This window comes from Cherax quadricarinatus, chromosome 8 (assembly GCF_038502225.1).
Source record: "Cherax quadricarinatus isolate ZL_2023a chromosome 8, ASM3850222v1, whole genome shotgun sequence".
Taxonomy (NCBI): Eukaryota; Metazoa; Arthropoda; class Malacostraca; order Decapoda; family Parastacidae; genus Cherax; species Cherax quadricarinatus.
This window is the reverse complement of record NC_091299.1, coordinates 10578071-10595393: the sequence shown is the minus strand read 5'-3', so window position 1 is coordinate 10595393 and position 17323 is coordinate 10578071. Positions and strand designations below refer to the sequence as shown.

Below are 17323 nucleotides of genomic sequence, written 5' to 3'. Positions count from 1 at the left end.
TTATCAGATCATCATTGTTAGTGAAGATGAGGTCTAGTGTATTCTCCAGTCTAGTAGGCTCTATTATTTGCTGGTTTAAATTGAATTTTGTGCAGAGATTTAAAAGCTCGCGTGAGTGTGAGTTTTCATCAGACCTGCCTCCTGGTGTTATTACTGCAACAATATTATTTGCTATATTCCTCCATTTAGGTGCCTTAAGTTGAAATCCCCCAGGAGCAAGATGTTTGGTGCAGGAGCTGGAAGGTTTTCCAGACAGTGGTCAATTTTTAACAGCTGTTCCTGGAATTGCTGGGATGTTGCATCCGGAGGCTTGTAGACTACCACAATGACTAGGTTTTGGTTCTCGACCTTTACTGCTAAAACTTCCACTACATCATTTGAGGCATTTAGCAGTTCTGTGCAAACAAGTGACTCTGCAATGTACAGGCCAACCTCCCCCTTTTGCCTGTTCACTCTGTCACATCTGTATAGGTTGTAACCTGGGATCCATATTTCGTTGTCCAAGTGATCCTTTATGTGGGTCTCAGTGAAAGCCGCGAACATTGCCTTTGCCTCTGCAAGCAGTCCACGGATGAAAGGTATTTTGTTGTTTGTTGCTGGCTTTAGACCCTGTATATTTGCAAAGAAGAATGTTATCGGACTGGTGGTATTGTTGGTACTGGGGGGGGATTTTTTTTCCGGCATTAGTATCTGTATCTGTTGGTTTGGAGTGGAGGCCATCGACTGTGGTTCCACTCCAGGAATGACTGGATTTGGTGTACGATTTCTGCCATTTCCTGCCAGTTTTTTTTCCTTCCTGGCACTAAAAAACCTCTCCTTCTTGAGTGGCTGTGGCTACCCAGGTTTTCCCATGGCCTGGATGTTTTGTATCTTTTTGTCCCCTTTAGATGGTATGCCTGGCAATTTAAGTTATAGCACAGTCTTTCCTGTACTGAAGAGGTACACAGTTCAGGGTGAAAAAGCTTACAGGAAGGGAGTTTGCATTTTCCTGTTGTCATATGGGTATGGCATTTTCTAGGGTGGTCATAGTTGCACGTCCCATCTGTTTTTCCAGATTTCCCATGCCAGCAGATACCGAGTGCATAGTATGTGCACAGGCTTGGTTTCCGTTTGCCTTGGGTTTCTGTGACTGTATTCCCTGTTGGTGCATGTTTCCCTGTCTTACTTCTATCCTCCCTAGCACCAACAATGGAGCTCCCACCAGTTGTTTTTGGTAATATATCCTCACTATTGCTAGTGGAGTCCTCTTGTTTGCTATTTCCTGCGGTATTTCTAGTTTGCAATATTGGTTTTATCTTATCTTTGACTACACTTGTTTCCCTACTATGGCTCCTGTCCCCTATGAGGTCATTTATATGTATTCCTTCCTGCATATAATTCCCGACTACCTGGACAAAATCTCCAGCTTCACCATTACTGTCTCCCAGGACAGCATCTCCAGCTTCCCCATTACTGTCTCCCAGGACAGCATCTCCAGCTTCACCATTACTGTCTCCCAGGACAGCACCTCCAGCTTCACCATTACTGTCTCCCAGGACAGCACCTCCAGCTTCACCATTACTGTCTCCCAGGACAGCACTATCAGCCCCCCATTTACTGACTACCAGGACATCATCTCCAGCCTTACAGTTTCTGACTACATGGCCAGTATCAAAGGCAGTACCATTCAGCCCAGACTTTTTATGTTCCCATCTGTTGTAGAAAGCTTCCAGGTTTTCTATGAAAGCAGCTTTGATGTTGACCTCTTTTAATACCCTTGTGATTTTAGTCCACAGATTTATCTCATTTGGGCATACCCAAAAACACTTCCCTGTTTTAATACTGCTTGTAGCTAGTTCTTGGATATCTGCACAAGGGGCGTGACACCAATTTCCACAAAAATGACAATTTATGCATGTGGAAGCCCGTTTGTTTGACTGACCACAGACTACACACAGCTTCATAATGATTTGAATGGTTGATTTACTGCAATTCTACTAGCAACCTCTTGAAAATTCTATTAATAACCTGCTAGGTAGTGCACGAAACCGTTTGAAACCAGTCCAGGGTTCGGACCAGTCAAGGGTTCGGACCAGTCAAGGGTTCGGACCAGTCAAGGGTTCGGACCAGTCAAGGGTTCGGACCAGTTAAGGGTTCGGACCAGTCAAGGGTTCGGACCAGTCCATCTGATCTGAGCAGTGGGTCACTTATTTAAAACATACTGGTCGGTGATTTGAGCTAACACATGAAGGATCTACTGGAAATTATCTACCCGAGTAATATGTGATTTGATTGATACAAAAGTATAACTTGCGTGTTGAAGAGCCGGTGACTGCTGGCACTCCTACAATGACGAACGGTCGCCCTCCACCCTTGTTTATCAATCGCTGTATCTAGCTTTTCTATTTTTTTTTTTTTTTTTTTTTTTCGGTCTCCACCACAATAAATGCTATATTATCACTATAGTTGACTGGTGCAAATTTTGGAGGAAGGACGCTTTTTCTGTAGTAATAATTGCTTCTCGTTGTGTATATTGCGACCGCTGGTAACTACAGGTTATATGAAATTCACAGTAACGTCTGGTATTTCAAGAAAAAAAGAAACTAATGAAAGTCACTCCACTCCACTAAGTACCATTATAATACTGGTTAGTTGCTACTACAGCACTGTATTCTGCTATTCACTGGTATCACTAGATTATATGCGAGTACACTAGCAGGCCAGGAAGATTATTAAAAACAGCTGACCTGTGGTAAGATTCTGGCGACTTCTGGCACCTGCCTCTATAGGCTTATCACTTCATTTACAAATTCACCTGTTTTCAAATGACACTTTAGCCTTTATCATCAATATACTAGGGAGCCACTATAGTATACACTATACACTATGTATACTCAATGTTATCAGGGAGACTTTCTTTCCTCTGACACAAAGTTCAATTATTATTTTTTTCACACGGGACAGGCCTATGATTCCCCTCTGGCAGTAAACTCTGCTAGGTATGCACACTAATTCTCCTTTTTTGACTCAGTATATAATGTTTTCCGCCCAAGATTGGTTCCAGGCGCTAGAGGGAAAGGCAAGGAAAAGTGAAATAATCATATTTCAAAGAAAAATGTTGGTTGTATACTTCATAATTTCGAAATTATGTTCGCTGGAAAGAAAATTTACAGCAAAATATTAGATGTGTATTCACTTATTTCCAGGAAATTATGTTTGTATGAAATATATTTCAGACCAAAATGTTAGATATCTATTATTTTATATAACTTTTCGAATTTGTTTATAAGAAATATATTCCAAATTTCTTCTTTGCCTTAATATCATTACTCAAAAAATGAAATGGTCCACGATATTTTTATAATTGGGTTGGTGGTCCTTGGGCCGAAACGAGTTGAGAGCCACTGTTCTATAGACTACAGTCTGCTCACTCGTTGTCTCTTTTACAATTAGTATTGATGTGAAGGGAAGACAGAAGTGGCTTGATTAAGCTCTCTATGAGAACTTTATCAAACTAAACCCCAAACAGGGAAACGTTGCCCCAGGAAAAGCTTGTGCTGTGTTGTGTATTTTCTTCAATTTTGTCAGTATTCCATAATTTGGGTCCTAATGCAAACGTTGTTTACAGGCGATAAACATCCAGGTGAACCCCATCTATCTGATGCTGCCAGCCACAGTATGTTGTTCCTATGCTTTCATGCTGCCTGTTGCAACACCTCCTAATGCCATAGTGCTTGGCGCTGCAAATATGCGGACAACTCAGATGGTAAGTTCAGTCTCTTAGTTGGTAATTACGGTTACTTGGATGGTAAGTACAGTCGTTAATTTAGATGGTAAACACAGTTACTTAGATGGTAAGTACAATCACTTTTCTTATCATAAGCTATTCTATTTGCAGAATATTACGCCATGTATATTTATTTTTCAGTGCATGATATTGAAATGCATATATCATAAATTTTTTTAACTAAAAGTTATACAATTCTTTTTCAGATGTTATGATCAACACTCTGGGTGTATACATGTTTGACTTAAAAAATGTACCTTTGAGGTCAGCTCCACAATTCCTCATAGTACATAGTAGTAGTGTAATAGTGTAATAGTTCACACAATAGGAATGACATTAGAAATATTCAGCGGTCATTTTTTTTTTATATTTTTATTTAAAACATAGAACAAATACAATAATGTATAAGAGTATAAAATTAAAAATCATACTAGATATTACAAAACCTCTAGTACACAATCCCGGTACATTTAAAGGACACCATAGATAATGGCCATATTACAACCATATACATAACCCACAACCATATACAACCTACAAATCCTCCTTTTACAATAATCATTATTGCCAGTGCAGACACAGCAGTCACTTCTACCCCCCCCCCCCGTATGTACAGTCCCTGTTCAAAATAACATACATTAATTATCCTAATTAATGGTCATACCCTGACCTCATCAAAACCTTAATTAGTATTTACCTAAGAGTTGGTAGTGCATGAACAAGACACAAAAACAAATTTACAGACTAAAACAGATATGAAACATTACATTCCTATACACATACACTGTAATAAGTAGAAGAATATACACCACCAATATAATATCAAATATTAATGTTTACCATGAATTACAAACTTTCAAAACATTGCATATCGTGAAGTTCACGCTCAAAATGCAAGATAATACACCACATGCTACATTAGCGGTACAATACTAGGCTATGTAAATAATTTAAAGAACCCAAGACTAGAACATTAATAAGTATTATCCAAAAGGTTCATCATGATTTTAGTAACTTAACAACACCAAACTCCTTATAACACCTAACACGCCACATACAAACTTACCAAAACGGAACATACATTCCACAAGACTATACTTTCGCTGTGCCTTCTAGCACGTGCCTAACTAGTATTACTTAGAAATATAGATACAAAAATTTTAATCTAGAGAACTAATCCTTATCCACACAAGTTTACATAATAGGTAATTACTTTAAATCTGATGCAGGAACACGTAACAAAAATGACAAAAATAACTCAGTTCTTAAAGGAACATAGTGAAAGGAATATCCTCTCAAGAAAAGTTAAAATTCAATTGCAAGACCAGTACAAGCGAAACATAATACGCTACCAAAGGAAAATAAATATATTATATAATTTATATATTTAAACTGCCATTTACACCTTCCCCATCAAGGGAACTAAGCTAAACTAATCTTTCACAACCTCTCATCTAGTCCCACACGCATACCTCCAATCACACCCAATCACCCATCATTGCGCACCCAAGGAGGTGAGCCCGTTGAATACCCCTGAACCCCTTCCCCCTTTTACCAACCTACTCACCCCGGCAGTTAAAACCCCTTATAACGCCAATAAATTCCCTATTGTTAGGCCTCTATAACCCTCGGAAAAAACCTCAACCCACCTTTTCCCAAAAATGTCTCTATTGCGACACAAGGTTCGATAAAACGTCGCCGCCAAAGTCCTTCTCAGCACATCCCCACCCTCCTTCCCCCTCATACCCCACAAAACATATATGTAGTCCACGATTACATATGTTAAACCCCTTACCACACCCTCATCCACACCACTCATATCAAGACTCAACGCTCGCAGTACCGACACGCCTTGACCCCCCACCCTCACCACAACCTTATTCATCCATACCCTGATGCACTCCAAACCTTCACAAAAATAGACAACATGATACGCAGTCTCTTCCCCACTGCATCTGCCACACCCCCACCCTCGATAACCCTCCTATCTCGGAGCATCGCTCCCGATGGCAAAATCCCATGCAGGAAACGATACATAACCTCACGCGGCCAAATCTTCGCCAAATTACATCTCATGCATACATGGGGTAGATCCCTTCAACCGGCGCCACTACATGTCTCTCTAACAATTTACACAAAGTTCCCACCTTTACTTTTCCCGGTTCCCTGGCTAACACTAAAGCATGTAACACTGTTTCACATTCCTTCATTTCCGCCCCTCCATACCATTTGCTCAGGTGAGCATGTACCTTATCTAGCTGCCCCCCCCCCTCCATGCACCTGCACTCATCACTTCCCTCTTAATAAAAACACATTTCACGCGCTTTCTCAAGTTCAACAAACCTAACCCTCCCCTACAATGTCACTACCTCCCTTCGCAACCAGTTGCACCCTGAGCCCCACAAAAATTTGAACACCATTCAAAGAATACTCGTGATCGCTGTTCCTGTTAACGGCATCACTGCCGAAACAAACCAGACTTTACTATATAGTAATACATTGATGACACTTGCACGTTGCCTAAGGGTTAAATGGTGAGGTCGCAGCATTCCCAAACGTCGCTGCACCTGTTCCACCATCCTATTCGAATTGCTAATCCTTGCAGCACTCAGGTCAGCCTCATAAACGACACCACAGATTTTCAGACTCCTGGTTGTCCGCTGCACAACATCACATCCCCAATCTAATCTCCCTGTCCACTCTCCCAGCCCCATTATCATTGACTTTTCCAGATTTACCTTCATCCCAGTAGCTCTCCCAAAATTGTGTACAACTTCCTCCAAAAGTCCTAACCGTGTCTCCTCGCTCACCAAAATAGTTGTATCATCAACATAGCCCACCAAACCAGGCCAAGGCTTCTGCTCACCATCCCCCCCCCTGTCCTTAGACGATCCTCCACCATCCTATAAAAGGGATCCTGAACACATGCAAACAAAAGTTGTGATAATGTACATCCCTGCCGAAGACCCCGCTCCATGGTGACTCCCTCCCCCACACACCCATTGATTTGCACCCTTACCTTCTCGTTTGAGTACAACGTATCCACCCACCCCACTATTTCTTCGCCAAACCCCTGTCGTAGGAGAATATCCCTCAAAACCTTTCTTTCCACCCTGTCATAAGCCCCTTGCCAATCCAACACCACCAACGCCCCTCTTCCCCTTTCCATGTCCTCCAGGAACCCCTTTATGATCCCGTGGCCCTCGCCCATTGACCTACCAGGCAACCCAAACTGAGACTCAAACACGACCCTCCCCACAACACATTTAAGCCGATTCCCAAGAATTTTCGCGAACAATTTATAATCAGCACAAAGCAACGAAATGGCTCGGTAATCCCGAAGGGTACTCTGCTGTTTACCCTTCGGGACCAACACCACCACTGCCGTTGCCTGTGATTCTCCCATCTTACCTCCTTCCTTCATGGCATTCATTAACTCTACTAGGAAACCCCTAAGCAGACCCCAGTGCTGTACATAAAATTCGCTTGGTAAACCATCGATCCCGGGCACCTTTCCCTTCATGTCCATAAGGGCTCTCCATATTTCCTCCTCCTCAATGACCCCACCCAGTGCCTCCCAATCACTCCTCCCCAGTTTGCATGGCACATACTCACATACCTGCCCAAGAACCTCTCCATCTACCCCACTACTTTTCCCATATTCTTCAAACCATCTATCTGCATATGCACTCATCCCCATGGTTTCCCATAATACCTGACCCTCTCTAAACCCCCCCACCAAAGAAATGACTTGCAATCCCGATATTGTAGTCGTTCGCTGTCATACCTTCTGTCCTCGCAGCACACAAGCCGATGGCTTGTCGCCCCAGAGTACTTCGTCCAACCCCGCCTGTACACGTACCGCTGCAAAATGTTCTTCTTGCAAATCCCTTATCCTGCCCTTCAACATGTGTATATCCTCCACTGGGTACACCCTGGCCACCGCCCCCCCTCATAACAATCCCGTAATCTAGATTCTAAATAATTTGACAAACCATACCGCAATTGATTAATGCGTTTACCCTCCCTCACATAAAATTGACGTATTCTTACCTTTGCCACACTATCCCACCATCCTACCACAATCTCCTCAGTCCTTCTGTCTGCACAGAGCTGTTCCCAAAATACTGCAAAACCTTCCACTCCCTCCCTATCCCTCAAAATCATCGTGTTCAGTTTTCAATAACTTCCCTGCCTACGAGCCAAAACATCTCACCCCACCTCCACTAATACCGCCCTATGATCGGAAGACACCATCTCAATAGTTTTAAAAGACTCTACCAAAACCTTCTGAGTTAAACATAACCTGTCCAAATGAGCCGCATATCCCATTCTTATAAACGTATGTTCCACCTCCCACAGACCTCCCCCGAAAGCATCACGTAACTGAAGGTTTCTAAGCAGGCCTCCTAAAACTGAGGAAAAATATCCCGCTCCTCTGGGTTCCACGTCTGCCCTCTTAACTACACAATTCCAATCCCCCCCACAATCGCCACCGACGGTAACGTGCGTAGGTAGTACACGAGCTCCTCCTGCACAAAATCCATCTTCACTTTCACATCACTTTCTGCTGGGGCATACACACACACAAACGCCACTCTCTCTCCCATCCACCATCCTTCCACACGTAATACTCTTCCCCCTCCCCCCCTCTTTCCTGTGCAATACAAACGGGCTCGCCTCATTGATCAACAAACCCACTCCTCCTTTTAAGCGCTCAGACGGCAACACATAAGCCTGATACCCAGGCACCTCTACTTCACGACCAAGCCTAAAATTGTGCTCTTGCACAAAAGCTACGTCAATCTTGTACCTATTCAAAAACATCCTGAAGCACTCACGTTTAACACCATCACACAGACCATTAATATTTATTGTTACACACCTGAGGCCGGCTTAAGGTTTCCCTCCCCGCCTCATGTCATGACTCTTCCCTTTCAAACCATTTCCCTTGGCTTTGCCTTTGCCACATACTCCACCCTCCTTCCCAACCATCCCCCCCCCTTCTGTTGTGGCCCTCTCGTAGAGTCACTCTGAGTACCATAACCCCATGTCTTTTTCCCTGGCCTTTGCTCCGGCGTCAGAACATCGTCCGAATCTGACGCTGCTGCCCTTTTCCTTGTAGCTCCTTCAGTTTCCATATCTGAGTCCTAGGAGCCAGCACAATGGACTTCCACCTCTACCACCCTTAATCCGCCTCCATGTCCTTCCATGGCACTCACACTGTCCATCACAGGTGCCACCTGATCCTCCCCCCTCCCGCACACACCTTCTGACCTGATCCCAGGTTCCTGCTCAATGTGACTCTCCACCTCCGTAGACTGTAACATAGCCTGTATCACCGTCTCCAACTCCTCCTCAATTGCTTTCACTTCTGCGCCCACCTGCACCTCTTCACTTGACAGCTGTACTGTTGATGGGCCAGGTGATTCATGGATCACCAATTCCTCTGATTCCACAGGAGGAGCCATCACCTCTTCACTCCACAAGCGACCACGCCCTCCTCCTTGCCTCCGTTCTTCCTCAGGCATCGGTTTCTCATGGACAGGTGCTCCGCCCCTTGCCGGCCCAGGAGCCATATTCCGCTTGCCACAGTCTGCCGCCATATGGTCATAGTCGCCACACAGTCAGCATGTACGCCTCTGCCCAGCATACGCTACCATTACCTGGGTTCTAAACTCCTCGAGATATACATACGAGGGTATAGGATGCCTTAGCGTCATCTTGAGATTGAAAGAACCCTCAGGATATCCTGTGTAAGCTCCTTTTACCCATTTACCAGGTTGGGCCAGATGTACAGTTCCATAACATTCGAAAACATTGTGTATATCCACTTCATCAGCCTCAAAAGGCACGTTTCGGAGCTTAACCCATGAATAATGTCGTGATACATCCGTCAGCTTGACCCTCACTGCCGGTGTTACGTTAATGCTGACATCTTGATAACGATCCACCAACGCCTCGTGTACTTGAGCAGTTAGCACCTTCACGAATATTCTGTACACACCGTTCAGTGCCACTCCATACAAATCCTCGTCATTTTTATTGTCTGCATCGCTATTGGGCCGTGCAGACCTCCTGCGCAAACGCTCTTCAGTTCCCTGACAGCAGTAGTGTGAGGTGGTGCTTGTCGCGCCTCTGTCGTCAGACCAGGAGAACTACTATTAGTCAACATGGCGTGCAGTTACAGACGCTGTAACTGCACGCTGAACTTCTCAGTGGGGCAATAACGCCAGCCTCAGCCCAGGTATTACTACCTAAAATAATCAGAGACACGTATGGCATTCAGGATGGAGAGTTGTACGGCGTAGCATTGAACGGAGCACGTAGATTTTTTGTGAAACTGCTCTCAGCAACGGTTTACGAGTCGTTGGTCAACCGTTTTCAGGACGTAAGTCTTGATGCAACACCAGCTGTGCGTGTGAGGATGATCGATGTATCCAGACATTATACATGGATTAAATTGCGTAATGTCCCCTTTGAGGCGGATGAGGCAGATATCAGAAACGTATTTGAGGAATACGGAACTGTTCATTTGGCCCAGCATGGTAAGTGGGTGTCGGGTGCCTACACAGGTATGCCGGAGGGCACTTTTAACCTAAAAATGTCATTGCGACACCCCATACCGTCTTACGTGTACCTAAAGGAATTCAGGACACAGGTCATGGTGTCATACGCGGGGCAAAGGCGTACCTGCCGACTATGTGGGGAATATGATCACATAGCGGCGGAGTGTGGGAAGCGGCAATGAGCTCCTGGCCCAGAGGCGGAGACATCCGCTTCTACACCAGGGGAAGCGGGTGTTGATCAACGACGTGAAGGAGGGCGTGGTCGTCTATGGAGCGAGATAGTGGATGAGGCGTATAAGGCTGGGGGAGAGGGTGAGGCCCTTGACCAGTTACCTGGTCCAGACACACTTCCAGTGGATCGAGTTGAGCAAAAAGTACAGGAGGAAGTGTTGGAAATTGAGGAGGAATTAGCCGAGGTTTTGAAGTCCTTGTCACCGCCTGAGGAGGTGGCTGCTCCTGGCAGGGTAGTAGAAGATGAGGTGAAGGCTGTGGGGCATCAACAACAGAACTATTCGGACGAAGGGAGTGACACCGTGACTGAGGTGTCACCGAGATCTTTGTCACTGTGTACAGTGGAGGTAGAGGTACATTGTGAGGCATCCCCAGACCAAGCCATGGAGGATGCGCCTGTCACAAGAAAGAGAGCCGCTGCATCAGATTCAGATGATGTCCTAACGCCGGCGCAGAGGACTGGGAAGCAAATATGGGCAGAAGGTGAAGGTAGTGGTGGCCATGACAGGAGGCACCGAAAGAAGGGGGGGGGGAGAGAGGGAAGTGTGCAGGTGACAAGTGGTCCCACACGTTCTGGTGGCCATCGGAAGAGTGAAGAGAGGAGGCAGGGGTGGAAACTCTAATAGGCCTCCGGTGTATGACAGTAAACGTTAACGGTTTGTGTAATAGTGTAAAGAGAGAATGGTTTCGAGAGTTTCTGAATAAATTTAGAGTGGATGTTGTGTTCCTACAGGAGCACAATTTTAAGGAGGGTAGGGTGTTGGAGATGGAGGGGTTTCAGGTGGTAACCCTGCCATCTGCCCGTTTAAAAGGGGGGGTGGGTATCTTAATTAGGGAGGCGAGCCCGTTTGTTTTGCAGAGAAGTGAGGGGGGGGGGAGGGGGAAGGGTGTTGCGCGTAGATGGTTTGTGGATGGGAAAACGTGTGGCTTTTATTAGTGTATATGCGCCTGCAGAGAATAATGTACAGGTGAAGCAGGAGTTTGTGTGCGAGGACCTTGTGTTTTTTTTCCGTGCATTACCGGAGGTGGCAATAGTAGGAGGTGATTGGAACTGCGTCATTAGGAGGGCTGATGTGGAACCAAAAGGGGCAGGTTATGTGTCGGTGGCCCTACGAGATTTATTGAGGGATATTAGGTTAAGAGACGCATTCGAGGGGGGGGCGTGGGAGACAGAGCATACATTTGTTAGGAGAGGGTATGCAGCGAGGTTAGATAGAGTGTATCTTTCTCACGGGGTTGTAGTGAGAGCTTTCAAAACTGTTGAAGTTGCATGGTCAGATCATAGAGCAGTGTTGGTGGAGGTTGGGTGGGAGGCGCTTGCAGAAATATACAGGAGTTACTGGAAATTAAATATAAGTGCATTGAGTGATGAGGAGGGGTTAGAGGGATTTTCTGTCCTATGGAAGGAGCTTAGTGAGGAGGCACAGGGAGTGGAAGATGTCGTACAATGGTGGGATTGTGTTGCCAAGGAAAGGATTAGGAAATATTATGTGGGGGTGGGCAAACGTATAAATGATTTTAAATATGGGCTTTCAAATTATCTGGAGGACAGGTTAAGGGGCTGTTATGAGAAGGGGGCTGTGGGGGGCAACTATCCTATGGATGAAATTGTCGAGGTCAAGGGGAGACTGAGGGAGTTACAAAATGAGAGGTTTCAAGCGGTAAGGGTGCAGGCAGGGGTAGAGGAGGTGCTTTGGGGTGACAAACCATCGGCGTGTGTGTTGCGACGTCAAAAACAAAGACAGCAGGTTACAGCTATTCCGAGGTTAGAGGTACACGAGATGGCGGGGGGTTATAGAATGGGTCAGGAGATACTAACTACAAAAGGAATGTGTGTGTATGCGGATAAATGGTATGAAGGGTATTGGACAAGTGGGAAGGTGGGAAATGTGGATTTAGAGAAGGTGTGTGAGTATGTGACGTGTAATTTAGGGAATAGTGATAGAAAGGCTTTAGGGGGGGTAATAACAGAGGAGGAAATAGAGTTGGCTTTAAGGGGAATGAGGAAAGGCAAAGCACCGGGAATAGACGGTCTCCCGGCTGAATTTTATCTCCAACATTGGGAGGTGATAAGGGGTTTCATGGGTAGGTTATTTAATCAGATGAAGGAGAAGGGTGTGATGGGAGACAAGCAAGCAACAGCAGTTGTAGTGTTGGTCCCGAAGGGTAAGGGGCAGCACACCCTCAAGGAGTACCGTGCCATATCCCTGTTATGTGCTGATTATAAGTTGTTCGCTAAAGTCTTGGGTAATAGGTTCAAATGTGTGGTAGGGAGAGTGGTTTCGAAAACGCAGTATGGTTTGCCTGGAAGGTCGATGATTGAGGGTCATGGAATACTGAGAAGTTTTGTGGAGTCAAAAGGGGGGGGAGGGAGGGCGGCGTTGTTGGCTTTAGACTGGCAGGGGGCCTATGACAGGGTGGAACGAGGAGCATTGGGAGCTATACTTAGGAGGCAGGGTTATGGGGATGAAATAGTTAATTGGGTAACCACGTTGTACAATGGTGCCAAGATGAGGGTACAGATTAATGGATGCTTGGGGGAGGGGATTGTAATGGGTAGGGGACTTAGGCAGGGGTGTCCCATGTCACAAATGTTGTTTGCGTGCATTCAGGACCCCTTCTATAGAATGGTTGAACGTTGTGTATGTGACACGAGTGGAGGTGGGGGGGGTGGGGTAGGGAAAGTGTGGCCGGGAATAATAGGATATGTAGACGATACAACAGTCCTGGTTCGGGAGGGGATGACGTTGGGTGTTTTGGATGCTGTTGTGCAACAGTTCGGAAATGCAACAGGGATGCAGGTAAATAGAGAGAAGTCAATGATCATGGGGTTGGGTGATTGGGTGGAGGGGGGGGGGAGATGTAACGTTGTGAGAAAACAAACGGTGTCTTTAAAAATTTGTGGTATCACCTATAAGGGTGATTTGGAAGCTGCTCGGGAGGAAAACTCGAATAGATTAATGGAAAGGATTCAGGGGCGTCTGGGTGCATTGCGACCTCATCATCTGACTCTCGTGCAACGAGTGATTGTTATAAACGTATTATTGTATAGTAAGGTTTGGAACGTAGCAGCCGTGTTCCCATTAACAGGGACGGCGATTGTGGGAATTCTGAGACGAGTGTTTAACTTTTTGTGGGGTTCAAGGTGCGATTGGCTGAGGAGAGAGGTTGTAATGTTACCTGTGCGCCAGGGTGGGTTGGGGTTGATGGATCTGAGGAGGAGGATTAAATGTGTGTTTCTTAAATGGGAGGTTTTGCGCGAAGGTGTGAGTGGAGGGCAGCTGGGAAAAGTACATGATAGGTTGGGTAAGTTGTATGGTGGTGTGGAGTTGAGGGAATGTGAAACTATTTTGAGGGCTTTGATGTTGGTTAGAGAACCCAGGAAAATTCGAGTAGGGGTTTTGTGTAAGCTGCTTGCAGACAGGATTGTTGTACCAGTTGAGGGATTGTTCCCCATGTACGCATGGACGAGTATTTGGTATAGGTTTAGCAGGTTGAAGTTAAAGCCTAGGGTAAGGGAGGTAATGTATCGTTTTTTGCATGGCATACTACCGTCGGGGGAGGTTTTAAGAACCAGAGGGGTAATTGTGGGCGGAAGGTGTGGAATCTGTGGGGAGGATGAGACGGCGTTCCATGCTGTATACTTTTGTGGGGAACTGGAGGGTGTTAGGTATTGGTTAAGTAGGGTAGTACAGGGGGTGGGGGGCAGAGGGGTGTCGGTTCTGCGTGCACTAAGCCTAGATGTGGGAGGGTTCGATGAGAGTGTTATACGAGCTTTGGATTATATAATAGTGGATTATATATATATATCGTGGGTGATGAGGGGGAGGGGGAATTGTGAGGTGCGGAGGCGGGTACTAGCGGTAACGGTTTATCGTACGATGTGTCGTAATAGAGAACTGTATGGGAGGAGGTGGGAGAAGGATTTTTCGGAAGGGTATAGAATGTTAACGTTAGGTTTTCTCATCAATCTCGACTTGGGCTGAGTAAGGGGGGGGGGTTGGGGATTACATACGGGAAGGGGGTTTTCAGGGGGACACAGCGGGGTCGCCTCCTGGGGAGGGGTGTGAGTGTAGGTGTATGTGGGTATATGAAGGTGTAGATGAGTGGCATACATGTATGTAGCATGCAAGTGGGCACAGAAACCAAAGATGATATCAAGTAATTACGTAGTACCTGAATGGATAATTCTGTGTTTGATGTGTCAGGGTCGTCATGACCTTCTTCATGAATTAAGTGTGAATGGTGTCAAGATTATAGTTTTAAGACCGTGAAGAGCTTTAGGGCTTATGTAGAGTGTGCGTTTATAGCCTTTATTGGGCATAAATCATGTGCGATAATTGTATCGCAATGAGAGGTTATTAAATTATGTTTGTGTTTAGTGTTGTGGGTTTTTAGCGAGTGTACTGTCTTTATTTTAGCATTATATAATGTGCTCATCCAGTTGCTGCTAGATGGAACGCTAATGACTTCCATAAATTTGTAATGCCTCGTTAAAAGTTTGTAATGGGACAGTATGGTTTAGTCTCTTACTTTATATAATGTGCTCAGCCGGTGGAAGAGGCTGTATTAATATTTAGTAATATTTGTTAATATTTATTTAGTATAAGTGTGAGGCTTAGGATTTGATTTTTGATTTAGGATTTGATTTTGATTTTGATTTTGATTTTGATTTTGATTTGATTTGATTTGATTTGATTTGATTTGATTTGTTTTTGATTTTTTTCAATGCTTAAAAAGAGATTGTAGTGAGGCACGTATGTATGTGCTTAGGTACTTCTTATTGTATAGGGGTTAATTTTGGGAAGAGTATGTGATTGTTTTTAACTGAGATTGGGATGTAAGGTTATTACTCTGTTTATCTCCTGTGAAGGTTGTGAACCTTTGTCATATGTCCGTCATAGTATGTTAACTATACAAATCTGAAAGTTGTATATAGTTTATATTTTATATAGTTTATATAGTTATAGTTTATTTTGTTTATCATAGTATGTTATATGGAAAAGGTTGTGTGTATATGGGTAACCTCTTTTATGTCAATTACAATGTGTTGTTAATAATTGGTTAGTGTATGTTGTGTAGGATTGAGGATCCTACTGTATCCATTTTATATCTTAATTTAATATCAAGCTGTAAAGTTTTTAAATAAAATATAAAAAAAAAAAAAAAAAAAATCCTCGTCTCTGATGCCGTAAGTCTCTCTCACAATTTTGGGCAATAACACATCAACTGACGTAGGCGTTAAAGCCCCACTAATGAGCTCAATGCCCACAGTATTCACTCTTCTGCGCACACCTGGCGCCAAGTTGTTGACTGAGTAGCTCGTCTGGGAAAACAGTAGAGGGGTGCAAAGCATGACCGCACTCTACCTCATCCAGGCAGCGAATTGATTCAGCGGTCATTGCAGGGAAATCAAGTGGTTTAATAAATTTTGGAAATTAAAATTTACGAAATCCAAAATCAGTGCGAAGCTTCCCTTAAAAAATATATAAAAAAAATAATAAAATAAAAAAATGACCACTAAAACTTTGAAGCCTATTAAGGAAATTCATTTTTCAGTTATTGCACAGAATCCAAGAATTAAAAGTTTATTAACTATATTAATAAATTGGGAATTTGGCACCTGCACTGGTTATATGCAAAAGGTATCATTCTTTCCCTAGTATATATCAAGTTACTTAGATGGTAAGTACAATCGCTTTTCTTATCATAAGATATTCTATTCGCAGAATATTACACCATGTATATTTATTTTTCAGTGCATGATATTGAAATGCATATATCATAATTTTTTTTAACTAAAAGTTATACAATTCTTTTTCAGGTGTATTCAGGAATAGTAATGAACATCATCTGCATCATCGTCATCAATGTTATGATCAACACTCTGGGTGTATACATGTTTGACTTAAAAAATGTACCTTTGTGGGTCAACTCCACAATTCCTCATAGTACACAGTAGTAGTGTAATAGTGTAATAGTTCACACAATAGGAATAACATTAGAAATATTGCCTTTTAAATTAAAATGGTGATACATATTTATTTATTTGTTTGGTGATTTTGAACTAATTTTGAAAGACTGAAGACACTAAGTTATTCAGTGTTATGTGGTTTTTTGAATCATTCCTTTATTGTGTAAGTTCTAAAAAATTTTTTAATAAATTTCTTTATTTGAAATAATGTATATAAATTAGAATATTCAGTCATTATATCCCAGTTGTACAAGTTATATTAGGTATTAGACATACAATCTGTACATTGATTAGGAATATTGATATTCTCGAAAGCATTTTATCTTAACCTAAACTATATCTACTACTACTCTCTCTCTATTATATCTGTCAAAATCTCTCAAGTGTGATGGAATGTAAGATATATTTATTACTTTCATTGTTATTAATGTTATTTTATTTAATTAAAAAAAAAAGGCCTTGAACCTCCTACGTGATACTTATCACATATATAATTATGAGTATTCCATTTCCAAGAAATAGGCTGCTTACCCATCACTTTAAATCACTTTCTTAATTACTGGACATCATACAAGTCTATAATCCAGTAGATATATTTCTGTTGCTGCTCGATCTAAGACAGTTATCCCTGTGTCCCCTAAGACAGTCTCTGACTCAGTGTCAGCGAAATCAAATGCACAGAGTGCAGGAAAAAATATAATGCGATTAAATATGTATGATACAATGGCGTTAAAAGTTTGAACCTATATGAAGTATTCAGCGGCCATTGCAGGGAAATCAAGT

General features: G+C 43.5%; 1 protein-coding gene across 1 annotated transcript in view; it reads left to right on the top strand.

Annotated features, from left to right (window-relative positions):
- Positions 1 to 16854, top strand: part of LOC128685429 (Na(+)/citrate cotransporter) — a 154416-nt gene extending 137562 nt beyond the window's left edge. Inside the window, exons 10-11 of the mRNA XM_070083087.1 lie at positions 3601 to 3745; positions 16391 to 16854. Coding sequence (XP_069939188.1) covers positions 3601 to 3745; positions 16391 to 16528 — 283 coding nt within the window. The 3' untranslated portion in view covers positions 16529 to 16854. The remainder of the gene's footprint in view (positions 1 to 3600; positions 3746 to 16390) is intronic.
- The last annotated feature ends 469 nt before the right edge of the window (positions 16855 to 17323 follow it).